The 27,863-nt window shown below is 45.3% G+C and overlaps 1 protein-coding gene, 1 long non-coding RNA gene and 1 other non-coding gene across 4 annotated transcripts; all 3 read left to right on the top strand.

The window, feature by feature from the left end:
- Positions 1-1,318: 1,318 nt before the first annotated feature.
- PPP1R8 (protein phosphatase 1 regulatory subunit 8) lies at positions 1,319-20,014 on the top strand. 2 transcript variants are annotated; one of them, XM_045545801.1, is made up of 7 exons: positions 1,319-1,749; positions 3,627-3,687; positions 8,492-8,645; positions 10,534-10,754; positions 12,521-12,665; positions 16,145-16,209; positions 18,567-20,014. In XM_045545801.1, exons 1-7 carry the CDS (start codon positions 1,694-1,696, stop codon positions 18,918-18,920), a joined length of 1,056 nt encoding a protein of 351 aa, XP_045401757.1. In that variant the 5' UTR covers positions 1,319-1,693; the 3' UTR covers positions 18,921-20,014. The 2 variants fall into 2 exon arrangements, with proteins under 2 accessions (XP_045401757.1, XP_045401758.1); XM_045545802.1 differs by lacking the exons at positions 8,492-8,645; positions 10,534-10,754 and having other exon boundaries at positions 1,649-1,749.
- On the top strand, positions 5,142-5,307 carry LOC123636291. The gene has a single exon (XR_006734482.1). It is a non-coding gene; the product is annotated as a small Cajal body-specific RNA 1 (non-coding RNA).
- A 655-nt stretch (positions 20,015-20,669) lies between the features above and the next one.
- On the top strand, positions 20,670-26,054 carry LOC123634322. The gene is made up of 3 exons (XR_006733887.1): positions 20,670-20,835; positions 23,720-23,829; positions 25,419-26,054. It is a non-coding gene; the product is annotated as an uncharacterized LOC123634322 (long non-coding RNA).
- Positions 26,055-27,863: the final 1,809 nt, after the last annotated feature.

Raw genomic sequence — 27,863 nt, 5'->3', positions numbered from 1 at the left:
GAGTCTCACTCTGTTGCCCGAACTAGAGTGCCATGGTGTCAGCCTAGCTCACAGCAACCTCAAACTCCTGGGCTCAAGCAATCCAACTGCCTCAGCCTCCCGAGTAGCTGGGACTACAGGTGTGCGCCACCATGCCCGCCTAATTTTTCTATGTATTTTTAGCTGTCCATATAATTTCTTTCTATTTTTAGTAGAGACGGGGTCTCGCTCTTGCTCGGGCTGGTCTCCAACTCCTGAGGTCAAACAATCCGCCCGCCTCAGCCTCCCAGAGTGCTAGGATTACAGGCTTGAGCCACCGAGCCCGGACTTGAATAAGCTGATTTTCTATTTAAGATCTAGAGGACCAATAGCAGGGAATCAAGAAAAGAAATACTTTCATCAGCCAGGTGTGGTGGCATGTGCCTGTAGTCCCAGCTACTCAGGAGGCTGAGGCAAGAGGATCCCTTGTGCCCAGCAGTTTGAGGTTGCTGTGAGCTATGATGACACCGCTGCACTCTAGGCCAGGCGGCAGACCGAGACCCTGTCTCAAAAAAAAAAGAAAAGAAATACTTTCATCATAGAGATTCCTTAGCTTGCTGAGCAGTTCTTCTTGCCGGGTGAACAATAACTTTGCAATTGGTTTCTTTAAAAAAGAAAAAAACTGCAGGTTAGATAATCCTGCCGAGTTTTCTACAAAAGTGGAAAAGAGGCACATCAGTTGCATGCTAATAATAAATATGATTATACTAACATCAAAGTGTGAGATTAGTGAGTATGGCCTTTGGTGTCATAGGTTTGAATTTCCCTCACCAGGGTGAGGCTAGGCAACTCAATTTCTCTGAGCCTCTCCTCAGGGATTATAATAATACCTATCTCAAGACTGTTGTGAGGCTTAAATGAAATGATTCATATAAAATACATAACTTGCCCAGATAAGTGCTAAATAGACAAAGCCATCACAACCAGAGGCCTCGCTGATGTTCTCTTTCAGCCAGCTAGTGGCCCTAGGGCAAGCCAGCAATCCCAATGCTTCCTTGCACAATGCAGTCACTGACCAAAAGAAAAAATTCCAAAGGGGACACAACTTGATTAGCCATTTGAACCATGCACAGTGATGTTCTGGTGGCCTGCCTTGTGATTATTGGATCTGCTCATTGGCTCCAGCTTGTCCAGAGTTTTTATAAACCCCTTCTGTAGATTCTTTGATAATCTAGAGGCTCTCAAGGCCCAGACTTGGATTAGAAGTAGGGTGCAGCTTTCTGGAGAAGAGCCGGAAGAGGAAAAACAGTAAGTGATCACTCTAATCTCCCAGTTTTACCCTCTAGAGTCTCTCTAGATTGAGGGCAAAAGGCTGACAGTGCTAACCTAAACCTTAAAGGAGGATGCAGCGGCAAGATTTTAAAGCCCAAGAGCGTTTGCAGGAGGACGTCGGAGGAGACTGACACCCCTCCCTACAAGCCCCTTTGCTTTTGACACCTCCTGGCTAAAGAAAACTTTAACCACTAGAGACTTTCAGTTAAGGCCAACTCTCTCAAACACTAAAAAAGACCTGAAAATCAGCTCAGTCCCCACCAGAAGCACCGCCCCGCTTACGTACGTGCGCGCCTGAGCGCGCGTGCGCATAGGCTGCTGGGATGCCACCTCCTACCCCCAATCCTGTCTTCCAGTTTCCCGGCGTGCTTCAGGCCCGCCAAATGGGAGGGGGAGACGCAAGATGGCGGCAGCCGCGAACTCGGGCTCCAGTCTCCCGCTGTTCGACTGCCCGACTTGGTGAGTGGCGGGGCGGCCAGGGCTGGAGTGGTCTGGCCTGAGCTATCCTGGGCTGGAAGGGCGGCTCATTTTTTGTGGCGAGCCAAACGGCTCAGAGACCCTGGAATGGTTGAGGGAAAACTGTTCGCTGCGCCGGGCCGGGCTACGTGTGGAGGAACCGGGAGCCTGGAGCCCGGGCCCAGGAACTGAAGAAACCTGGGGTAGAGGGCTCAAAGGCGCTCACTTAGGCAGCCCCTTGGGCGGTCAGCCGGTGGCCGGGGCGCTTTGGGGCCTTGGCCTCAAACTTACCCCCAACTCCCGACTTGAGTGTCGGTGCTCTTGTGGAGCATGGTACCTGGCCCCCCTGCTGTAAGTCCCGAGCGGACTCGAGCCCCCTTCCCAGCCCCAACCCAACCCCAGAGCCCCGCATCCCTCTGTCGTTGCTGCGGTATCTGTCTGTCTCCCGCAGACTGGGAGCTCCCTGAAGACAGGGATGGCGCTGAGTTACCCTCGTGTTCTCGGTGACCAGCGCGAAGCCCAGCACAAGTGGGCATTAGGAATGGTTGAAATGAATCCTTTTCATCCCTTCAGAAGTTCTTGGGAATAATGGAGTAATTTAATTTGGTATTTGAGTAGGGTACAAGATGAATAAATATGAATTGCCTTGCAAGGAGACGCGTCTGAGTTAAAAGCTTTTTCTGCTGTAGCTAATCACAATGTATTGTTTATATTACTCATCTGTTTCCCGTTAATTATATTGAGATCCTCAAGGGCAAAGACTGATGCATTTTTGTATTCTCAGCTCCTAGGCCTAAGTCAGGCACACAGTAGGAATTCAGAAAGTATATTTTGGATGTAACATTCCTTTCCCTGTTTCCCGGACAAAATGGGCTTTTGTCCAGTCCACTGTCCTTTCAGCAACTGCCATAGAGGGGTTGGGGCAGGATTGTGAGATAACTATGTTACATCTTCAATTAGATAGACAAGGATACATTTTTTATGTGCAAATGTAAGGGCTCTGACACAGTTGTTCTTTCTTCAAACTTCAAATCAACAAATGCAGGAAGCAAGTGAATGTGTATCTATCTTCTGGATCCCTTTGCAATTTTGGAATATCCAGTTGCCTCAGTCTACAAATTATATGTTCAGTTTGGTCCTTTGCTGTATTAATTTCAAAATTTGGACCGGGATAGCAAACATAGAAGAGACTGAGATCATCTGCCATTTCATTAGGTTCTGGTATGTACCAGGCACTGTGTTAGGTGCTTTGACGTGTGTATCCGTCTTGAATGGTATGACTGTAGGAGTGCAGAGAAAAGTTCCCTTACCCATGCTGTTGTAGAAAGACTTGTTCAAGAGTAGCATATGTCTTGTATTCATTTGGTACCTGGTTTCATGTGACACGATATTGAATTGCCCTAATTCTCTAATTATGCACTTCTGATTTGGTCTCAGAGCTCAGGGCAGTAACCTCTGCTTATTCTGTGATGGGACTAATCTTGACCATCCCAAACAACAGCTGATTTATACTACCTTTATATGGTATTAGGGTAGTGGCAAATCTCAGATTCAAATTCCAGATAACCATACTACTCCAGCTATAGTACTTGCACTCTCTGTGCAGCTTTCTCCTAGGTGAATATGCAGTGTTAAAATATAAGTTTCTTTGGTGCTGCTCTAAATACGGATCCACTAAAATCTGTTTTAGAGCAATTGAATCACTGGGGACATGTCAAATGTAGAATGGAGCTGTAATAACAGTGAAGTAGATGACATTTCTGCTTGAACATGAACTAATTATAGGCTGGCAGGAGAGCTGCAATGTTGAATGGGACAATGATTGTAAATAGTATTTATGAACTCATCCTGAAAATGCTTTTTTCACACTTATTTTTCAGGGCAGGTAAGCCCCCTCCTGGTTTACATCTGGATGTAGTCAAAGGAGACAAACTAATTGAGGTATGGAAATACAAGTCTTCCTCCTTTTCCCCCACCACACTAAGGATTTTTGCCAGTGACTCATTTTCCACCCCCTCTCCTGTGCTTTGTTTTCTAGCAATGCTACTTTGTTTCATCCTGAATTATTTTTCTATTAAAAGCACATGGTAATATAACACACTCAAAGCTCATATCTACCACAGACACTCAGTTTTTTGTGACTTCTCTCACCTTCCAAATGGTGGAAGGTGGATGGGCTCTAATCATACCAGAGGCCTTATTAACTTGGTGAATTCTCTGAGCACATGGAGTTGTGTAGAAGATATACAATGTGTAATAACTGAAGAAGAAAATGAATGATATATATTGAGTTTAACTTTTAAGTTGTTTGTGTGAAATTCAGGACCAACCCCTTCAAAGAAATATGGTAAACTCAGATGCTTGCTCAAAAAAGAGAATGGAATGGTGGTAAAATTCATTCATTCATTCAAAACATTTATTGTTTACTATGTGCCATTTACTGTGCTCAGCATAGGGAATACAACAATGAGCAAAACAAACATGATTTCTGTCCTCAAGTCATCCAGTGGGAAAGACAGAATCAAAAAATTACATAAATTTAATTGAAATAAGTACTATAAAGGAAACGTTTAGCAGACTTATACAAGTCTCTAGAGTGAACATCACATAGAACTTAAAGACAACATGAGTTTTTGCTAGCTATTTTAATCCTTACAGTATTTATTTACCAAGAAATGGAGATTAAGCCCACTATGACCATGTAGCTGTGAGTCTCCGTATCTCAGACCAGTTTTATGTTTGCTTGCTTAGCTAGAATTTAGGTTCAAAGCCCCATTACTGAATGCAATTGTTTTTCTTAGATCTATATAATATGAACTTTGCAACTCCATGGTTGCTAACTTGAATAGCTATCTGAGATCTTCTGAAAGATGTTCTGTAAATATATTGTTGTCACTTTTAGGATGTTGTAGAGATAACCAGGTATTTTGCAAAGTATTATGGCATCCATGGGTTTAATGAATTCTCCTGTTACTAATTCATCATGGCCTCACCTAGTCATGTGAGCTTCAGAAAGAACCCTTTTGTCATGGGTTCTTCTATCTTAAAGATTCAAAACATTGAGATTATTCAGGAAAATAATTTAGCTAAAATATCTGTAAAACCTTTTTTACTATAGATTATTCCACAGATACAAAATATTGCTAAATAGGATGGAGCTTGAAGGCATATAGGCATCTATTTCATTACTAGAATTTAGTTTTTAGTTTGCAACAAGAAGAAACCGACAACCCCTCTGACTACTGGTTTCCATCAGCTGATTATGTTTTCTGTCTTTCAGTGCTCTTAGGTGTGTTGAGTGCCACACAGTTAAGTTGCAGTCCTTAGACATCACTATATTGTTCTTGAGAGGAGTAGACCTGAAATGTGCTTATTTTTTAGGATTTAAACTTGATCAGCACTTGATACTAACCGAGCTATCTATATCCTTGCCTTGTGTCAAAGGCTTGTGATATGCTGTGATAGCTGGGTTTAAGAAGTGCAATATTAAAACAAAAGCCATGAGTCTTGTAAGCCCAGTGTGTAAAGATACACTCTGAGTTATAACTTAGAGGCACAATTGGATAGTGGTGCTGACCATAGCTAATCAAGAAGTTATGGCTTTAGTGACTATTGAAAGACCAGTACATTATTTAATTCACTTGGACAGAAGAAGCACATTGTCCAACAATTAACACATTTCCTTGATTCTAAGACATACTATTTTCTGTTAAAATTGTATGCATTTTAACATTTCGGTAGCTGGGCTGCCTTTAATAGTGAATGTGTGCATTTAATTTGGGGGTTCTTTCTCTTTTTTTCCTCTCAAACAAATCCCTAAATCTCTGGTATGTCTTTGACAACCTAGAGTCATAGAAATTTAGTCATTATTATATTAAAATCCAAGAGCTGGTGGTCTTTTATGTTCCTTGAGACTACTCTGTGAGCATTGTGATTAGCAGATTTAAGTTTGTGAGAATGTAATCTGTGTGCATATAAATATGAATGAGAAATGCAGTGAGATTCAGCCTGAATAGATATTGCTTAGAAAAAGATGTTGAAATTTTAGGGCTGTCTTTTTGAAGCAATGTCTTATTTTCAACCCAAGTTTTAAAACTTGGGTCAAAGCAGACCTGGAGGTGACTGTCTGAGCTGTCAGGCTGTTCAATCTTGGTGCTCTGTTAGTAGTATAGGTCTGGAGCAAGCTCTATCAGCAGCAGATGGGCACTGCTGGACAGAGTTTCCCAGAGGTGACCCACATAATCTAAGCTAGCTTGAACTAACTGAACCTTGAAGGCTAAGCTTGAAAGAAACTGGGCAAGTGATTGTTTAAAGAAAAATTAAGATTGTGACCCACAGTGCTTATTCACTCCTTAAAATATCCTTTGCCATATGGTGTATTTTTTGATGTAAATAGAATGAAGAAAATATATAATGTGATTAAAAGAGCTTAGACTCTGAAGCTAGACAAATCTGAATTTCTAACCCAGCCTACAAATATTTAGCTGTGTGAACACGAGTATGTTAATTAATTTCTTTATGCCTCAATTTTGTCATCTATAAAAGTAGGAAGAGGCCGGGTGTGGTGGCTCATGCCTGTAATCCTAGCACTCTGGGAGGCCGAGGTGGGCGGATCAGTTGAGCTCAGGAGTTCGAGACCAGCCTGAGCAAGAGTGAGACCCCCGTCTCTACTAAAAATAGAAAGCAATTAGCTGGACAACTAAAAATATGTAGAAAAAAGTAGCCGGGCATGGTGGCACATGCCTGTAGTCCCAGCTACTCGGGAGGCTGAGGCAGTAGGATCGCTTGAGCCCAGGAGTTTGAGGTTGCTGTGAGCTAGGCTGACGCCACGGCACTCACTCTAGCCCGGGCAACAAAGTGAGACTCTGTCTCATAAAAAAAAAAAAAAAAAAAAAAAGTAGCACAGTGTGTAGCACAGAAGTGCTCAGCATTTGTTACAGTTATTAATGCTTGAGGTGTATCTTTTGGTTTTGTAAGGGCAATGCAAAAGCATAGGGGAGATTAGTAGCCCACTGTGAATTCAAGGACTGAGCCAGGAATGAAATACAAGCCTCTTGATTCCTAGCCTGGTGCTAACTTGAGTATACTTCTCTACTCAGCTTTGTGCTGTCTTTTCTCAGGGATTTTAGGGGTATAGTGTAAAATGTGAACAAGAGCTTAATGAGACCTTGTGTTTAAAGGAAAAACACAACATATCCGAATGAGAGTTATTCTTCAGGTGGTCACGCTAGATTACTAGACCACTAGCATTGAAAGAAGCATTAGCAATAATTCACCTAGAGTCCCTCATTTATGACAGCCTGGTTTACAACTAATATGTGGCAAATCCAGGATTAAAAGAAATACAAGGGGAGTGTAGTAAGTTTTTCATAAAGCTAAATTCAGCTCAAAGAATGATCCTTCATCCTTGCCCTTCCTACTCATTTACCGATAAAATGGCTTTTCTTTTATAAAATGATGATACTAAATCCATGACACTTTGTTTTTTAATGTCCTTATTTGGGAAAATAAAAAAGTTAACACTCCTATGTCAGCCCCTTCTCCCCTCACAATTTTTAAATAACAGTTTGCTGGTCTGAAAATCCCCTTTTCTGCTATTGTATTGGGGCGTTATGTAGTTTTATTTTTTCCAGTGCCACAGTAGCAACATGAGACCATTTTGGAGCTCTTCTCTCAGAAGGGTTCCAGACCCATGGCACATTGTTTAGAATATTAGCATTGCAAGTCAGTCACACCTGCGCTTCAGTCCCAGATCGGCCACTTCACCAGCTGGGCCACCTTGGGTGACTGACTCTCTGAATCTATTCTCTTATCTTTAACAATAGAGGTGATACTTGCTTCACAGAGTTGTTTTGAAGATTAAATGAGTTAATGTTTAAAATGCCTAGCAATAATAGTTAATTCCCACATCCCCCTTCCCCAAATTTGGAAAATCTTTGCCATGTGAGGTAGTTTGTATTTGGACACAGTAAATACTCACTTAGAATTAACTCTGCATATTTTTTTGCTGCCAAAGTGAAATGGGACAATAAAGTGGGATTTAACGGCACATACAATGATGTCTAATATAATTCCAATTCCTAAAGAGAGTTCCAAAAATACTGTGGGGCTATCACAGCATGATTAGAATATAGATAGGTGTTTATACCTCATTCCTTTCCCAACCAAGTGATAATCTTCATCTGAATGTATATTTTCGGAAAAGCAATCTTATTACCTTATAGACATGTCTTTTGTGCTTCTTGTTTCCTGATTGACTTAAGATGCAGCAGGCCAGGTGCAGTGGCTCACACTTGTAATCCTAACACTCTGGGAAGCCAAGGCTGGAGGAGATCACTTGAGGTCAGGAGTTCAAGACCAGCCTGAGCAAGAACAAGACAGGCACTACAAAATATAGAAAAAATTAGCCAGGTGTGATGGCTGGTGCCTGTAGTCCCAGCTACTATAAGCTGAGGCTGAGGCTGAAGCAGGAGGATCCCTTGAGCTCAGGAGTTTGAGGTTGCAGTGGGCTATGCTGATGCCACAGTAGTCTACTTGGGGCGATGGAGTGAGACTCTTGTCTCAAAAAAAAAAATTAGAAAATTATTCTGAGCTCTTTATGTTGAAGAATAACGGGAAATATTTTTTTTTCTCCTTGGTAAGGAATTTTATCTACTCAAGATCCTCTACTTATTTTATTGGAAGAGTTTTTGGTAAACCCTGTTGAAACAAGATTTAAGTAATATTTAATTTAATATTTATTTAGAAACTGATTATTGATGAGAAGAAGTATTACTTATTTGGGAGAAACCCTGATTTGTGTGACTTTACCATTGACCACCAGTCTTGCTCTCGGGTCCACGCTGCACTGGTCTACCACAAGCATCTGAAGAGAGTTTTCCTGATAGATCTCAATAGTAGTAAGTAACTCCCTACCAATTCACGTGTTCCCTTTGGGCAGCGTGAAAATGCCCTTAGGGTTCTTTAGTTCAGAAACTCTGTTTTATTATTCAAGGAAAAAGTTTATGTTTGGTTTTAAAGTCAGCCCTTCTCTGTTCCTGTGATTGTCATATTTTCTTGAGATAATTGATGATTGACTATGGAGAGAAGAGGACTTTGGTGGTGCTGTCCTGGAGGAGGCAATGGCATGTACAGATGGTCCCTGACTTACAATGGTTCAACTTAATGATTTTTCAACTTTAGGATGGTACAAAAGTGATATGCATTCAGTAGAAACTGTACTTCGAATTTTGAATTTTGATCTTTTCCTGGGCTAGCAATCCGGATACTCTCTTGCCATGCTGAGCAGTGGCAGCGGGCCACAGCTCCCAGTCAGCCACAGGGTCACAGGGGTAAACAACCGATACACTACAGTGTACTATGTTGCCAGCGTTTTTTGGATATTGTGTCTTGTGTTTTCCCATCCTATTGTGTGTATAAAACGGCCATCTATGTCTCCTGCTTCTGGTAAGAAGAGGAGGAAGGCAATTACTCTTGAGATGAAATTCAGGATACTTGCCCAGCATGAAGGTGGCAAGCCAGTAATGGCATCGCACGTGAGTTAGGACTTGGCAGTCCACAATCTTAACCATCTTATCCTTTAAATGTATTTTCGACTGCGGTGTTTTCAATTTACAATGAGTTTATTGGGACATAACCCCATTGTAAGTCCAGGAGCATCTGTATAGAGAACAGAAAAGGCACCCAGGAACTAGGGATTATGGGTATTCAGGTGTTTCTAGGACCATGATAAATTGTGATCCAATTTAAGCAGAAGCCATGATTAGCTCCATAAATGTAGTAGAGCAGCGGGTGCAGGACATTTTAAAAGTACTTGTTTTGAGCAAAATTTAATTATTTACAATAGGTTCTTTATCCCAGCTACATTTTGCTTTGACTATGAATAATAATAATTTTAATTCTACGAGCACACTTCAACTAATAAGATTTTAAACTTTGCCCCAGATGATCCACAGAATTGCAGTTGAGACTTGACTGCGTGGCGCCTTGAAGTTTGTTCATTTTGCCCATGTGTAAATAGAGTGTAAGATGTAAAGGGTCCTGCTTCCTGGGTTCGTCATATTTGACTTCTCCTTTCCCTCACTACCACACACACAGACATACACACCACCCTAATCTGCTTATGTAAGGGACTTGGAGAGCCTGGTCTCACAAGTACTTATCTTTTCTCTCCATTTAATAACATACAGAATGCTGATGTGGAAAATGTTCAGAACCCGTAGTAGGATTTTGGCTTGCCTTGGCATTGATATTGCACCTGTTTCAGCCAAGCACCTTTCTTGTCCTGGGGAAGACCCAAGCATAACTGCCATTAGGACAGTCAGCGTTCCTTTTACTTGGGGCTGGAGAGGGCAGTGATTCCTGTCTTCTGCCTTGGGAGTCATGCCTTCTGCTGGGTTGGAGCCATTCCTGCTGGATGCAGAATGGAGCCAAGCCTGTCTGGCAGCAGACAACAGGCAGTGGTATTTGCTACTGGGGGAGCAACAGGTCTGAAGATGTGTAAGAAATCCACTGAAGAGATTCAAGGCTCAGTGAAGGAATTTTCCTTCTCACTGTAACACACGATGGATGCAGTGGACCCAGTGCCAATTTCATTTTAAAAAGCTTATGTTTTCTGACCATGATCCTGACTGTGGCATTTTTTTTTATAAGTTAAAAACAAACAAAACAAAACTGATGTGCTAGGAGGTGCTCACCTGATAAGAAAGTTGAAGATCATACCCTCTCTTCTAAAACTTAGATTGTTTTTGATTTCTCCCCTTACATTTCTGATTTGATTATTCCCAGCACACGGCACTTTCTTGGGTCACATTCGGTTGGAACCTCACAAGCCTCAGCAAATCCCCATCGATTCCACAGTCTCTTTCGGTGCATCCACACGGGCGTACACTCTGCGTGAGAAGCCCCAGACATTGCCATCAGCTGTGAAAGGAGATGAGAAGATGGGTGGAGAGGATGATGAACTCAAGGGCTTACTGGGGCTTCCAGAGGAAGAAACTGAGCTTGATGTAATTCCATGTCTATGTCATTGTTTTGTCTTTGGGAACCTTGGTTTTTCCAATGTGTAGCTGTTCTGTGTAGCTTGAAATGCCAATGACTTAGCAGCAGGAGGGTCTCTCGAGTCCAGTAATGGGCCTGTGGCAATGCGGTGTGGCCAGCTGTGACACACCTTGGAGAGCCTCATTGTGTGGATTTGGTTATATATGACCAGGGCTAACAAGGAAACTGGGTTTACCTGCTACTAGACCCCACACACACACACTCCAGTTTTCTTATGTACCTTCACTGGCTGTTAGAAGCCACCAAGACTGGGAGTTACATTTTTCTGTCCTTCTGACTACTTACAGCAATGTTGTCCGGTGTGGTACCCACTAACCACATTTCAAGTATTTTATAGTCACATGTGGCTAGTGGCTACCATATTGGATAGTGCAGACAGAGAATATTTCCATCATCACAGAAGGTTCTATCAGACAGCATTGGCTTGGAGAGACTCACACTTTCATTCATTTATGTAGCTTCTTTTGGTACTGTCTGAACACCCAGGAATCTTCTTAATAAAACTAGACTGCTTTTGTTCTTATGGGCATGGCTGCCCTGAAGGCCATGAACTTTAAAGTGCTAAAAGTTTTCCTTTTCTAGAGCCTAACCCCAGTAGTTTGTGTTGTAGCTGTAGTAGTCCTTCACATGTCTGTCACTGCACTGGTGTGACTGGTCTGTTCAGATAGGCCAAATGTAAGCATGTCCCTAACTGTTCACATACATTTACTATTCCTGTACACTAAGGCAGTTTCCCAACCCTAAGGAAGAAAAGCACAATATAAATCTTAAAATCGAGAAGTCATTTGGTTCAGAAGTAGTGGCTTCATAGCTAGGGACCTTGTGTAGTCACTCTTGCCCATTTCCCTGCAGGCCATTTCTGTGCTTCCCTGTCTTAGTTCAGTATGTTAGGTCCTCTCTGGATCTTCATTTTTAAGACATTTGGAATATTTGAACCTGGTAATTTGTACCAGATTGAAATAAGTCCAGTGGATTGGGAAGAGGCAAACAACAGTGCTATGACCAAGTTAATCATTGAGATGACCTGGGCATGGTGGTTCACACCTATAGTCCCAGCTACTTGGGAGGCTGAGGTGGGAGGATTACTTGAGCCCAGGAGTTCGAGACCAGCTTGGACAACACACTGAAACCTTGTCCCTTTAAAAAAAAAAAAATCATGAGATGGTTATGAATGAATAGAATTGGGGCCAGACATAGGATGGGGAATGACAAAATATTAACATCATACATTAAGTGCACTGTCAGTGTCCTTAAGAATTTTAAAGGAGAGAACTACTGGAAAGAAGCAGTCAGTTGTCCGTTTTCATCTCTGTTTTGTTATTATATACTTAAAAAACAATTCTTGAAATTCTTCCTAGTAATATTTCCTTTTAATTCTCAGCATGATGACGATATTCTTTCTTAAAAACAAAAACAAAACAACCTCAAGTGTATTTGCACAGATGACCTGTTCTCAGCTCAAGGCACTGTACCTCCTTTTGAATATCACTGCCCCCTGCTAGTCAATGAGGATGTTCCATGTTCTTTCAAATGAGACTTGTTCACATTAGCAGTCTTGGGATGATATGAATCTTCTCCGAATGCAGAAGGGAATCTCATCTGCCTTGGGAGGTCAAAGTTAGTCCCTAATGCCTTGCTGTCCTTTATTTAGTATTCTTCATCAAATCCCCTTTGTACTGACTCCTGTCTTTCCTGTGTGAACCCTGGTCTATAGAACCTGACAGAGTTCAACACTGCCCACAACAAGCGGATTTCTACCCTTACCATTGAGGAGGGAAATCTGGACATTCAGAGACCAAAGAGGAAGAGGAAGAACTCACGGGTGACGTTCAGTGAGGATGATGAGATCATCAACCCAGGTGAGGTGTCTTCCTAGTTTCTTCTGATGAAAAGGCTGTGGTCTGAGAGAGTAGCATACACAACAGGTACATCAGTTGTGATGTTTTTCAACAACGTTTAGGATAAGAGGTGCTATATCAAGGGGAGATATTTTTGTACAATTCATTGGTGGGGTATTCCGAACACTCAAGCCAGTTACAGTGTGAAAGAAATGGCTAAAGGAAGGGCCCTGTATTATACATTGTAGAGAGCAAGGCTGTAATTCTCTGCTGATTCAGTATGTCTGTGTCATGGTGGAAGTTTAAGTAATGTATAGGCATTTATTGTGTTTACCTCAAAACAGAACATTATTGTCTTTATGGGATTTTCAGTAGCATTGGTAACTCCAAGGTTAGGGAACCTTCTGCTGTCACCATTAATCCCATTCAAGACTTTCTGTAAGGAAATAACTTATAGATACTTTATATGGAAATTTCATCAAGATGTTTATAGGGAAGGCCACTAAGTTTAACAAGTTGTTCCATCATTCAACATTCATTTATTGGATTCAAGTTATATCTCAAGTTATGTCTCAAGTATAACACAGAGCTGGGAGGTATGTATAGTTTATAGGATGATGGGATTCTTTTTTTAAAACCTTATTTGAAAACAAATCTCAGTGGATGGATATAAGGAACGCAGCCTAACAAGTTGCTTTTATTTCCCAAATTGAAATGCCATGAGGATGACTTTCAAGTCCTACATTTAGGTTTAAAATATCAGTTATTTAAATGGAGAAGATTTGCTCCAGTGACAGCTCATGGAAAAAAAAATCTAGGGATTTTAGTTAATTGAAAATGTAGTCTGAGTCATCAAGGGGATGTAGAAACTAATCAAGTGCAGTTTAAGATTGCATTAATAGAAGCATGGTGGGGACAGTAGCTCTACTGGTCTGTGTTCTGACCAGAACTCACCCAAATGAGTTGTCCTCACAGGGGAGGAGCTCACAGCTCTGGAGTACAGTCTCCTGGATGCTGGGGATTTAAGGCGACCAAGCATGAGGGAGAGAGGATTGAGGGCCATGCCTTCACTCATGCCTTCACTCCTGCCTTCAATCGCAAGGAGGGAGGGAGAGAGGGACGGAGGAAGGAATGAAGAAGGGAAGGAGGGAGGGGAGGCGGGGCAAGGGAGAGAGGGAGGAGGGCAAAACCAGAGCCAGTGGCCACCAAGTATTTGGCTAAACATTTAAAACACAAACAAACAAAAAACCCCAGCAAATCCCTGGCTTACCTTTAGAAGAAGAATTAAAAGGATTCCTGCTGTGAAAGAGATCAGAGCATTCTTTCTAGTGACTACAAGCTCGCTTTCCAATGGTATGTGAAGTGAATGGATTATAGTAAGGAGTGCTAGAGCGAATTGTTCAGGCAGGGGCTGGATGACCAATCTGAGAAACTTATTTCTGGGCCCCAGAACCTATTGAATAAGAATTTCCAGGGGTTGGACCAAGAAATTTGTATTTTTAAACATGCTTCTGTTTGTACAGCAGCCAGCAGTCTGCCTAGACAATCTCTTAAGTCCCCTTTGCAAGTCAGGGTCTGATCCACTCTATTTTTCTCCTTGCAAATTAGAGCTTTCTTAAAGCAGTGTATTCAGGCAGTATGGCATAGTGGTTAAGAGCACAGGTTCTGAAATCAGAGGGCCTGGGTCTGAAATCGACTTTTCCTCTTAGCTGTATGGCGTTGGTCAAGTGACTTAGCAGACCACTGACCTCACAGGCTTGGTGGGAAGGTTAAATGAGTTAATAAATGTACATATACTTAAGGTCAGTGCTCGAAAGTCAGTGCTTGACACTCAGTAAGCCCTCGATAAATGTTAGCTGTTATCACCATCATCATCTGCCTTTCACCCATGCAGCCTTTCCTACATTAGAAGTAGAATTAGCAAGGAATTTATTGGTAAGTCTTCCAAGAGCACAGATATCCTGCAATGGGTGTATCCTTTCTCTCCAGAACTAAGATGCATAGAGAGATTGAAGAGAGGTTGAGAGCCCTGAGAACTATTTTGCCATCTCAAGACAGGATCCCCCAGAACGGCTCAGCCCTACTCCTCTGCAGGCCTGCGTGCACATGTAGGGCACATTGCCTGTTAGCCACTTCTCTTGGGCTCCAGTTGTTCTTGGGCTTCATTTAGCTCTCCTTGCTGAGAAGATGGTTGGAACAGGCTCCTATGGCAATGAAGGAAGATCAGGGTGTCTTTTTAGAGACCTTGTCTCCTTCCTAATGAACCTGGATATTTTTTCTTCTCTCTTCTTTCATTTGGAAGCTGTTTTTTCATTCTTTGAGCAAAGACTGGTTGTGAACGTAATACCAGGGTATCTTTAAGCATCCTAATATGTGAAAAGCCAAACTTAAACCAGGGGCTAATTATTAAATAGGGATTCTTTGTTTTCCAGGAGGATTCATAAGAGTGTTTCTTTCAATAGCAAGCAACCTCAATGCATTTAAAATAAGATTACAACTATATTAAGTTAAAGGGGCTTAGAGGGGTTTTCTCTAGTAGTGATAATAAGTCTGTGCCTGCCTCAGAGTGAATGTTTCCACTCATTCAAGCTTCAGTGGGAAAACTCCCGCATCCTAGGTGATCATCCAGCCCAAACATCCCCTCTGTGCTCCAGGAGCACCATTGTGCACTTCTCTTGAAGCACTTCTGTGTGTCGCAGCCTATCTGGCTCCGTAACTGAACTCCTCAAAGATGGGACAGTATCTTGCTCTTTATTTCCATGTCTGAAGTCCAATTAAGTGAGGCCCGAGAGAATGACTGAAAAGCAGGTCCTTCACTTAGGCTCAGTGCTGTCTCCGTGCAGAGTGAGTGAAGCTGGAAGCTTTGTAGGGTTAGTGGTGTGTGTGCAAGCTATGAAAAGAGAGCCACTTTCCCACCCTGTCCAGGGGGCTTTCGATCCTTTAGTAAAAGTCTTGATTGTATACAGTTCAAGTTATTCAGGTCAAAAGACCAGGTTAAATTTGAAGTCCTGGGTCTGAGTCCTAAATCTGTTTTTTGCTAATGAGCAGGCATTAGCAAGGTGGTGGTATGTGCCCTGTTGACATGGCATTGTTTTATCACTATATGGGATTGATAACGTCTACTCTTTTCTCTCGCCTTAAAAGAAGAAAGTGTATGGAACAGGAAAGAACTTCGGGGAGGCAGCACAGCACAGTGGTGCAGAGCACAGATCTGTCTCTGACTGCTTGGACTCAAGTCCTGGCTCCTGCCCCTCCAGCAGGGTGACTGGGCCAGTCACTTTACTCCTGCAAGCCTCACTTTGTTTTCTAGTCTATTCTCTGTTTATTACAGTAGTGTCTGCCTCACAGGATTGTCGTGAGGATTTAGCACAGTGCCCAGCACACAGTAAACACACTGTTTTAATGTGAGTTGTTGTGATTGTTTTGTTTGCGGTGAGCCCTATACCCTTATCCCTCCCAGTAGAGTACCAAACCAACCCTGCCCTCATCTCTTTTTGCAGAGGATGTGGATCCCTCAGTTGGTCGCTTCAGGAACATGGTGCAAACTGCAGTGGTCCCAGTCAAGGTAGGAAGCACATTATAACAGCATTTGAAACACTGTACAGTCTGGGTTTAAATGTAGCTCTTCCATGTAGGTGAGTGTTAAGTAAGTGCTTAATTTTAAAACACATTCTAGGTTGGGCATGGTGGCTCATGCCTGTAATCCTAGCTCTCTGGGAGGCTGAGGTGGAAGGATTGCTTGAGCTCAGGAGTTCAAGATCAACAGGAGTGATACACCATCACTACTAAAAATGGAAAAATTAGCCGGGTGTCATAGTACATGCCTATAGTCCCAGCTACTTGGGAGGCTGAAGCAGGATAGCTTGAGCCCAGGAGTTTGAGGTTGCAGTGAGCTATGATGATACCACTGTACTCTACCTGGGGTGATGGAGTGAGACTCTGTCTCAAAAAAAAAAACACACATTCTATGCTCCTCCCCCATTTTTCATTCTGTGGAAATAATTTTACTCCACCTATGTTTAGGGAGTCCTAAGGTACCACAGAAAGGCTCAAGGTAACTAGGCAGCTTGATGTTTCATATAAATTATATGCAATCTGTGTCTGTAAATTTACCTTCCAGAAGGGTGCAGAGAGAGGCCCACCTTTCTGTGGCCTTCCCCTCCTGACTCAAAGTAAACTACTAGGTGAGGGACATACATTATTGCAGCGCCACATGGTTTGCCATGCCCTTTATTTTGGAAATGGGAATGGCACAGGTATGCAGGTCAGCCCAGATCTGAATAGGTTAAAGATCAGATATGTTGAAGAACCGAGAGGTGAAAGTTACAGAGATGCTCTGATTGCTCAACATGTGGAGGAACTACATCATAGTTAGAATTGTCCAACAGAGAACAAACTGCCCCTTAAAGTAGTGAGATCCCTATTAATAGAGGTATTCAAAAAGTGATTGGATCCTGTGGACAGCTGCGGTAGGCATACAAAAAAAGAAAAAGAAAAAGAAAAAAAGTGATTGGAAGATGCTGGTCAGAGATGCTATAGAGTTTTAATTTTTAAAAAAATCTTTAGAATATATTAAACTAAACTGCTAAGATATGTCAGAGTGCCTGCTTAGTCTGTTTAATCCAAAAGAACTATAGGTGTGGGGAGATCTTTCATGAGCTTTAGTCCAGTGTGGAAAAGTAGAAGATGAAGTTTTTCCTTGGGACTCCATTATATTCATGCCAAATTTCCCCTTGAGCTCTTTTCTCTCTTTCTTTCTCTCTCTTTCTTTCTCTCGCTCTCGCTCTCTTTTTCCTCTTTCTTTTGTTCCTTCTTTGGAGTGTTCTGTTGTCATTAAAGTACAAAATCAGCAGATATTTTTACTTTTATGTCAATTTTATTGTGGTATAATTTACATACAATAGGCCGCGCGTGGTGTCTCACGCCTGTAATCGTAGCACTCTGAGAGGCTGTGGCGGGATAATCGCTTGAGGTCAGGAGTTTGAGACCAGCCTGAGCAAAGGCGAGACCCCTCTCCACTAAAAATAGAAAAAATTAGTCAGTCAACTAAAAATAGAAACAAAAAATTAGCTGGATGTGGTGGCTCGTACCTGTAGTCCTAGCTCCTTGGGAGGCTGAGGCAGTAGGATCGCTTGAGCCCAGGAGTTTGAGGTTGCTGTGAGCTAGGCTGATGCCACGGCACTCACTCTAGCCCGGGCAACAAAGCCAGACTCTGTCTCAATCAAGCAAGCAATCAATCAATAAATAATTTATGTATAATAAAACACACACATTTAAGCATATAGTTTGAGTTTTGACAAATGTATACATCTGTGTAACCACCAGCATAATCAAGATATAGATTTCCATCACCTCAAAACGTTTCCTCTTGTCCCTTTGCAGGCAAGCCCCTCCCACTCCCAGGCAACCAATAAATGACTTCCTTCACTGTATATTTGTTTTGCTCTCAGATTAATGTTTAAAAATTGGGCACTGAACATAGAGACACCGACTCCCCCCCAAAAAAAGAAAACTATAAATACTTCTTACCATCTTTTATCACTGCCATTTTCTAAAAGAGCATTTTTAACGTCAGAGTAAGAGAGGAGCTGAATGACCTTAGGATAAAGAAGAGTCATTTAAATTGGATAAGTTTTACTCAACAACACAATTCTCATTTTTTTCGGTTTGGCATAGGACGGTGAAAGCTTTGTTGTAGTGCAGTGTTTGGGAACCACCATGTGGAATGACTGGTAAGGTCCCTTTAAGTGCTAGGATTTCAGGACCATCAAATAGGTTGTTTGAAATACAAAACAGCCTAGAATTTAGGAGCTTTTCCAAAGGCCATTTTTCTAAGGCTGGACTAGAAGAGGCTAACTAACCACTTTTGGGCCTCACCCCTTCTCTCTCTGTTCTCTCCCCTCTCCTCACTGCAAACCACAGAAGAAGCGAGTGGAAGGCCCTGGCTCCCTGGGCCTAGAAGAATCAGGGAACAGGCGCATTCAGAACTTTGCCTTCAGTGGAGGACTCTATGGGGGCCTGCCCCCCACACACAGTGAGGCCGGCTCCCAGCCGCATGGCATCCACGGGACAGCCCTCATTGGTGGCTTGCCCATGCCATACCCGAACCTCGCCCCTGATGTGGACTTGACTCCCGTTGTGCCGTCAGCAGTGAACATGAACCCTGCACCAAACCCTGCAGTCTATAACCCTGAAGCTGTAAATGAACCCAAGAAGAAGAAATATGCAAAAGAGGCTTGGCCGGGCAAGAAGCCCACACCTTCCTTACTGATTTGATATTTTTGGTCGTGGAGAAGGGTGGGATTGGGTGGGATTGGGGTTAGAAGGGTGATGGGGGAGCTAATGAACTAGGGAGAAAAACTTTCCATGTGTTCAGTATCGTCTTTCAGACTGTCTCCTGGGGTCCTAACCATGTAACATTAAAACTGGGGTGGAGTTGAAATATCCCGTAAAAACCTGTCTTCAGAACACTTTCAGTATAGAGAAAGGTTTCATATATCCTCTTACATAGACTGACTGCCCAGGCTCTTTCCCCAGCTTTCCACTACCTCCTTCTTTCTTTCTCCCTCTTTGTAGGATATTTTTATGGAAAGTCAGATATCCCAGGCCCTCAGGTTGACGCCAGAGCTGTGGAGGTTACAGTAGCATCACCAGCCTGGGGGCTCTACTAGCCTAATTTATATCTACTATCCTTGCAAGTCCCAGATAGCAAAAGGGTTGCCGTGGATCCCAGGTTGGTCCAAAAGAAGGCTTAGAATTCTGTAGTTAAGCCAGGGTTTAAACTCAAAAATGTTTTCTTGGGTCAGTGGTTTTGAGGTCCAGTAGTTAGGCTTTTCTCTTTTGTCCTTTTGTTGGAATGAGAACATTTTAATTTTCCTTTGTGAGTGACCAGTGCCATAGACACAGGTTTACAGTTTTTAACTTGCAGTATTGTTTGAACTGAACTTTGTTTTCTTGTCAAACCTGAGCACTCCACTTGCTGAAGTTTCTTATTTAATTCCAGAGTACTATCCTCTCCTCTCTGTGGCATTACTTTCCTTTTTAAGTGTGTTTTGAAGGCAATTTTTAAAGGATATGACCAGTTAGGGCAATTCAAATTAAAAAGGAAAAGATTTTACTTTGCAAGTAGCTGATGTCTCTAAGAATTTCTAGATGTTGGCTTGGAGGCTCTTCCCCCCTGGATTGAGAGCTCTCGTTACCCGGAGCTCCAGGACTAAACCTGGCTAACAAACAGGAGACGAAGGTAGGAAACATTGGTATGAGCTTTGTACAGAGATTTGTACATTTGTGTAATAGGCCTTTTCACGCTTTATGTGTAGCTTTTTACCTGTAACCTTTATTACATTGTAAATTAAACGTAACTTTTGTCATTCGGGTGTAGTCTGTGCAGTCTGTGAGTCTGTCTAGTCACTGATTCTCACTGCCATCAGGGAATATTTGTTAAAGGCATGTCATTCGGGCTTGGGAAGTGATAACTCTGTCCCCATTTTATTACCACAAGAAAAGATGTTTCTGATGAATGTGGAAATTCTAATTAGAGATTCAGTCCCCAGACTGAAGCCCGGCAAAGCAAAGTGGGTTAGGAGGTGCCTGTTGCCCTTCATCAGGAAACAGAACAGATCTCATAAGGGGAGACTGGGCTCTGTGGTATTTTGTGGGGTTTTCTGCAGGTTGGTGTGGGTTTGGTTTTTTTTTTTTTTTTTTTTTTTTTTTTTTTCATAAGAGATAGGTCTCGCGCTCTGTTGCCCAGGCTGGAGTGCAATGGTGTCATCGTAGCTCACTGGAGCCTTGAACTGGGCTCAAGTGATCTTCCTGCCACAAGCCTCTTGAGTAGCTGGGGCTACAGGCGTGCACCATCATGCCTGGTTAGGGCATTTAAGCCTGCTCACCTACTCTGTAGTTAGAGCTTGTGCATTTGAGCACAGGAGCAAAAGGAACCTAAAGTTGAATGAGTTTAGGAGAGATTTCAGCAAGAGTTTGGATTGAAGGGATGTGTCTGCATATTTGAATCTTGTTTGCAGCAAGTGCACTGTTTGCAGTGAGACACATGTGGCTTTGTGATGAAGATGCCAGCTAAGTTCCAAATCTCTTGGGTGGAGAGTGTAGACTCACAGCAGGAGCAGCCTTCTAAAGAACAGTGACCTATAAAATCACAGCTGTTCAAAAGTTGACTTCACAGGCTCTGTAAAAAGTGAGTATCGGCTGGGTGCAGGTGGTTCACACCTCCTAGCACTTTGGGAGACCAGGAGTTCGAGACCAGCCTGAGGAACACAGTGAAACCTCGTCTCTACAAAAAATAGAAAAAGGTGTGGTGAAGTGCATCTACCATTTGACCGTTTACAGTGTGTCATTTAATTCTCAGAGTCCTAAGAGGAATTCTGTTTTTATCCCCGTTTTATAGATGAGAAAACTTAGGCTCAGAGACAAAGTAAACCTCCCTATGAGCCCACTGTTCTAAAGTCAGGATTGCAATTCTAGTCTGAATCCAGAGTCTGAGCACAGGTTTACATGGCTTCTGAGACGAGCGCAGGTGAGGGATGTGCTTGGCCCGTGGGTGGCGCACCATTTTGCTCATCAGGCTGTAGCTGTATTTTCTCTCCTAGGTGCTTGTTTTGTAGTTAAAGAAAGTCCAAACTAGATAATTTATTGGGAGTATATTAAAGGGTTTAGGCCAGACACGGTGGCTCACGCCTGTAATCCTAGCACTCTGGGAGGCCGAGGCGGGTGGATTGTTTGAGCTCAGGAGTTCGAGACCAGCCTGAGCAAGAGTGAGACCCCATCTCTACTAAAAATAGAAAGAAATGATATGGACAGCTAAAAATACATAGAAAAATTAGCCGGGCATGGTGGTGCATGCCTGTAGTCCTAGCTACTCGGGATGCTGAGGCAGAAGGATCACTTGAGCCCAGGAGTTTGAGGTTGCTGTGAGTTAGCCTGATACCACGGCACTCTAACCCAGGCAACAGAGTGAGACTCTGTCTCAAAAAAAAAAAAAAAGGGTTTAGATGCAGTTTAGATGATGTAAGTCACTAGGAAGTGAGAGGAATTGTGCCATGCATTCTTGGTTTCAGAATTTGAGTTGCAGAGTAAAACCTGCATTGGCATCTCAAAGCTCAGCAGAACACCCAGACCTGCAAGGAGACTGCTCTCACTTCAAGGGCCCAGTCAACTTAAGCAGAAGCAGGACTGGCTGACTTTGGTAGTTAAACGATGTAAGGAGGCAGGTACGTGTGGAAACCTGGCTTAACTGGCACCATATTTCTGATTTATTCCAATCATGCTTTAGTGCCCCTCAGATGAGTACCCCATGAAGGGGCTCAGTTGCCCTTAATCAGCTCTGGGCCACAACCATAGATGGATAAGCCCCTCCTGCTCACCACCAGGATGGGCAGATGGTCCACTGCTCTTGTGAGCACAGTGTTGCTGGGGGACACAGCCCTCACTGCCCCCTATGAGAAGTGACTGTTGGTTTCCCCAGAGTCCTATGCACAGTCATGGGCCACCCGCTAAGGAGGGAAAGTGTGATCCCTGTTCTCCCCAGGGCAGGGCAGGTGGTGAGCCCTGTGGACAAGGTCATCCATTGACAGACCACCGTTCCCCAGGGAACCCTGGGCCTGAATCAGGTGTTTGACGAGTGCTTGCCTAAAATATGTTCACTATTAAATGCGCATCGTAGAACTTTGAAGTCAAAAGAGACTCAGGAGATCCTGTTGAGATCCCTCATTTTGCTGGTGAGCAAACGAGCAGTGAGGACTCGCTTCCTCCTGCCTTGGGCTGAACGTGTGTGAGTCCAGCGTACAGCAGTGCACTCCCCCTGCCTGCAAGAGGCTCCCCTCTAGTGGGGAACAGCCATGTGCACTTAGCGCCTGTCCAGGTTGCTGGGAACTTAAATGGCAGGATTGATAGGGCGGGGACACAAGCCCTGACCAAGACCCAGACATGTGAGCTGAGCATTGAAGGATAAGTAGGAATTTGCTACCTGAGGAGTGTGGACCAAGGCTTTCTAGGCAGAGGGACCACCCTGAGAGAGGCAGAATTCAAAAATAAGATGATAAAAGATACGTTCATGTAGATATTTTGGAAAATCCAGAAAAAGATACATCACACACACACCCTCCTCACCCAGAGTGGGGAGAGACTTCCTTGGGAAGATCTCAGGCAGCAGCAGTGACTGGTTGGTTTCAGATGTTAGAAAAAACCGGTGGCAGATGGATAAGGTGGTCCCTGACCTCTAGTGAGACTCCTCCAAGCAGGGGAGACAAGCAGGTGTTCTAGTGCTCTCTGTCACAGTTTAGGAAATCTAGAGATAAGCCCAAGTGTTTTGAGAATTCAGAAGGGAAAGTTCCCCTGTGGGAGGGGAGGGGGGCTAAGAGGAGAGGGCAGTGGACAGCTTCAGAGAGGGCGAAATTTGATGTCTCCAAGTGGTGGAGCGGAGGCCACTCCAAGCCGGGGCAAAGATGGGGCGGAGTGGATCAAAGTCCCTGGCATACGACTGGTGGTGGGAGCCCCTTGAATGCCTAGGGAGTGTGGATGTTCTCTGTGGCCAGGGAGTAAAATCAATGCCTATTCTGCGGAGGAAATTGAATTCTGAGGCTTTAACCTCTGAACAGGGGTGGGGGTGCAGTTCCAGAGTCCACCAGCAGGTGGGGTCCCGCTCCCACCCTTGGAGCCACTGTGGTGACCAGCATGGACCCCGTGATGTGGGCCCAGAGGTGGGGCCAGAGGGAAGGAAAAGAATCTGGCTCAGGGCTGGCACCCTACCGGGCACTTTAGGTGTGTTGTCACCCTTAATTCTCCCAGCAGCCCTGAGAGGAGGTTGGTAGTGTCCCCATTTTACAGATGGGAAACTTGAGGCTCAGAGTAGGAGAATCAAGGTCACACAGCCAGTGAGCAGCAAAGCCACATTGCAACCTGGCCCTGATGTTTTAGACTCTGAACAGTGCAGGTGAGTCCCCAACTCAGGCTGCTGCCCCTGCCTCTTCCCCAGTCTGTGACAGACTCTGGATATCGGTCCCTTTCTGATTTTTCTCTCTCCATGTCCTGCCCCTCTGTCTCTATCTCTTGCCCCATTTGAGGCACGTGGGGCTCCCAGTGCTGAGGCTGCACACCTGCGCCAGGTTGGCCCAGGCAGCTCTCCGCAGACACCTGCACCCAGGGCCCCCGAGGCTGCTGACAGGTCATGCAGGTAAGGATGGAAGGAGGCATCAGAATAGAACCTTTGAGTTCATTTGGAACGGGTTGTTTGAAAATAAAGAAAAAAAAAAGGAGAACCTTGGGGCACCTTCCTTCCCTGGGCCCCTGCAGTTGCACGCCCCGTCTCCTGATCACTCACAGCATTTGGACTTGCCCTTACTGCTCTCACCTTAAAGGAAAACAAAGCAAAACCTCTTGGTTCCATTCTGCACCAGCCACCTCCGCCCCCACCCCACAGTCTGCTCCATTTGCTGTCGAACCCACTCCGGGCAGGCTTTTGCCCAACACACCATCAACGCCCAGCCAGTCAGGCGCGCCAGAGGCCGCTCGTGTCCCTCTGAGTGACAGCCAGCCTCCACCCCACAAGGCACACCCCTGCCCCTGTGGCTGGAGCCCCCTCCCCCAGGACAGCCAGGCTCCCTTGCTCTGCCTCCAGGGGACAAGGAGAAAAGCACCTGATCACCCAGAGCTGGCCCGGCCCCTGCTGGGCTTTGGCGTTCTCTGTGAGCAGTTGCACAGGACATCAACAGCAGACAAGGCCACTCTGTGACCATGATGGGTCAGGACACAAACAGGACCAATCCATGATCATGTCTGAACACAGACAAAAAATAGACACTGTCCAAGCCACAAAAAGGACCAACCATCCCTGCAGTGGGTTTCCTTGTGCCCCCAAAACGTGTCCGGCACCTCAGAATGCAGCCCTATTTGGAACAAGGATCTTCGCAGATGTAATTAAGGACCTTGAGATGAGATCGTCCTGCATTCGGGTGGCCCTGGATCCAGTGACGATCCAATAGAGTCAGAGGAGGAGGCAGCGGACAGAGGGGAAGCCATGCGAAGAGGGAGGCGGTGATTGGAGCCATGCGTCTACAAGCCAGGGAATGCTGCTGACTGCTAGCACCACCAGGAACCGAGAGAGGCAGGGAGGAGGTTCTCCCTCAGAGCTTCCAGAAGGAACCAACCCTGCCAACACCTTGATTTCAGACTTCTGGCCTCTAGAACTATGAGAGGATAAATTTCTGTTGTATTATGTCACCAAGTTTGTGGGTCACTTGTTACAGCAGACACAGGAAACTAAACACAACCCCCTATCCTGGCTGATAAGAGAGACTCTTACATCTTGCTAATCACAGCTTTAGCCTTGCTCTAGTCTTCCCTCCTTCTAGATAAAATTTCTTCATGAAGATACGTAGTCATAGCATTACCCCTGCTCTGGACAGCACCAATTCAGAGCGAAGCCCTGTTTTCTCAAGCCTCCCAAACTGTCTACCCCAAATCCTATAAGTCCTTTCTCACACCCTCTTCCCACTGTTTCCCTCGGCGTGTGCTATCCCTCCCTACAAGTCACAAATCCAACATGTTCAACCGCCCCTGTGTCCCTGGTGGTCATGGCTGGAGAACATTGGCACAGTCTTGGCCCAAAGGTCACCATCTAAATGAGGCCAACCCTCCAACTCCACCTAAAATTGTAGCCTCTCACCCCTCATCCCGACCAACTGCCCCCACCCCCTGCCATCATTTTTACCTGCTTGTTACTATTGTTCAGTGTCTGTCTTCCCCACCCTCCTTCTCTTTCAGCTCTACGTCTCGGCTGGACCCTAGCAGCTGGAATCACTCCTGTGGACAGAGATCTCTTGTGTCTCCTAATAGCTCACTGCTCCAGGCTTCTTTAGAGAGAGAGGGGAGGCCCCTGCACAGACAGCTGCAGTAGCCAGTCTGGAACCCAGTCCCAGCTGGAGTAGGAGATGGCGGCCTGGCCCTGGGACTCAGGCCCTCGTTATTCTGGGATCGCATGGGACTGGGGCTGAGGCCCAGCACAGGCTGTCATGCTTCCTTCTCGCCACAATGGCCCCAACCAGCCCCATCCCCGGACTCTGACCAGAGCTGGAGGCGACTTGCCCAGACTAGGGGGATGAGCCCCTTAACCTAGAACCACGGGCTTCACCCCTCGCTCTCCATTCTGCCTCCTCTTTGACTCTCCTAGCTGCTGCCAGGCCAGGCCACCCATCCTCTCTCCCCTGAGCAACCTCCCCAGCCACCTAACTGCCCTCCTGCCCACTGCGCCATCTTCCACCCCCACCCCGAGTCTTGCTAAAATGCAATTCACCCTACATCACTCCTCATTCAAACCAAGCAGGAGCTCATCCCCCAAAACCTTTGGGACAGAGGCCAAACCCCTTACTGAGGCCTCTCAGGGCCTGCAAGCGGGGGGGGGGGGGGGGGGGGGTGGACGGAGAACCCCTCAATTGCTTTCAGTTCCTCACTGCGCTCCCCTCTCCACTCTCCTCTTCCTCCCTCCCTCCCTCTCACCCCCTCATGGCTTGACTTCCTCTGGGCAGCCTTTCCTGGTTCCCAGGCTGCAGAAGGAAGACCTGCTTGAGCAGTCCTCACACACCGGGTCCTCCCGTGTGGGCGCTGGGAGGGCAGAGACTGTGTCTGTCCTGTTTGCCGCTGTTCCCCGGCAACCCCGCCGTGTGCCTGTGCAGGCCAGCAGCACGAGCAGCATAGGACTACAATGCGTTGAGAAGCTTCTCCTTCTGTCCTCCCCATCCTTAGGTCCTGCCCCATTAGCTGGACAGGTATCTTCTGCTATGATTTGAATGTGCCCCCCAAATGTCATGTGTTGGAAACTTAATCCCCAAATTCATATGTTGATGGCATTTGGAGTGGGGCCTTTGGGAGGCAATTAGGGTTAGATGAGGTCATGGGCTGGGGCCCCCATGATGGGACTGGTGGTTTTATAAGAAGAGGAAGGGAGACCCAAGCTGGCAGGCTCCTGCTCTCCTGCCATGTGATACCCACTGCCATGTTCTTTTTTTTTTTTTTTTTTAATTTATTTATTTATTTTTGAGACAGAATCTTGCTCTTTTTCCCTGGCTAGAGTGCCATGGCGTCAGCCTAGCTTACAGCAACCTCAAACTCCTGGGCTCAAGCAATCCTCCTGCCTCAGCCTCCCGGGTAGCTGGGACTACAGGCATGCGCCACCATGCCTGGCTAATTTTTATCTATATATATTTTTAGCTGTCCAGATCATTTCTTTCTATTTTTAGTAGATATGGGGTCTCACTCTTGCTCAGGCTGGTCTTGAACTCCTTACCTCGAGTGATCCTCCTGCCTCGGCCTCCCAGAGTGCAAGGATTACAGGTGTGAGCCACCGCGCCCGGCCACTGCCATGTTCTGATGCAGCAAGAAAGCCATCGCCAGATGTGGCTCCCCTCAACCTTGGACCTGCCAGCCTCTAAAACTGCAAGAAATAAATTTCTTTTCTTTATGAATTACCCAGTTTGTGGTATTCTGTTATAGCAACAGAAACTTGACTAAGACACCCTCCCTCCCACCTAGAAGGGGCAGCCTGAGTCCAGAAGCTGTGTCCCTTCACCTGTGCCACCCCCACGGTCTCGGCCTTAAACCCAGTGACACCGTGGCGTCGGGAGACACCACCACACCGAAGTCAAGTTTCAACAAGACTCCCCACGCTTAGGGGAAGTAGGGGCGGCAAGGAGGCAGGGCGAGCTCCTATGGGGAGGGCTGTGTGTCATGCAGAAGGGAAATTGCCCAAGGGTCTTCCTGCAGCTCTGGGAGGGGGTGCACTCTGACCAAATCCTGCTCCAGTCTCTTCCTGGCGGGGACTCTGGGCACACAGCTCTACCTCTCTCCGTGGCAGCTCTCCTGTCTATAAGAAGGAAAGAACGAGACAACCCACATCTCAGGGCTGTTGCAGGCCAGTGAGCTAGGGCTCCCCCTCCCAGGGCCCCAGGCTTTCCATTGCCTCGGGGGGTGTGAAGATTCAAGTTTGTGTGATACCCAGGCCAGGGATGGATGGGACAGACCCGGTGGAGGGGACAGCAGGACAGACGTGCTTTAGCCTGTGGGCAGGGCCGTGGGGCTGCAGAAGATGGGGAAATTATAACAGGCAGATGGGGGAGGCTTTGGCCTTGTACTTCAATCCTTTTTCTTTGCAACTAGGGAAACTGAGGCTGAGAGGTGGCAGCTGCTACTGCTATTGCCCGACTGTTGCCTGGA

Source organism: Lemur catta, chromosome 3 (assembly GCF_020740605.2).
Source record: "Lemur catta isolate mLemCat1 chromosome 3, mLemCat1.pri, whole genome shotgun sequence".
NCBI classification, from domain to species: Eukaryota; Metazoa; Chordata; class Mammalia; order Primates; family Lemuridae; genus Lemur; species Lemur catta.
This window is presented reverse-complemented; position numbering and strand designations above follow the sequence as displayed.

What these genes read in the sequence shown, in the direction of transcription:
- PPP1R8 (XM_045545801.1), top strand. Translation starts at nt 1,694, where the DNA reads ATGGCGGCAGCCGCGAACTCGGGCTCCAGTCTCCCGCTGTTCGACTGC. An exon ending in CTGTTCGACTGCCCGACTTG is followed by an intron (nt 1,750 to 3,626) that starts GTGAGTGGCGGG and finishes CTTATTTTTCAG; the next exon opens with GGCAGGTAAGCCCCCTCCTG. An exon ending in AGGAAGAAACTGAGCTTGAT is followed by an intron (nt 10,755 to 12,520) that starts GTAATTCCATGT and finishes CCTGGTCTATAG; the next exon opens with AACCTGACAGAGTTCAACAC.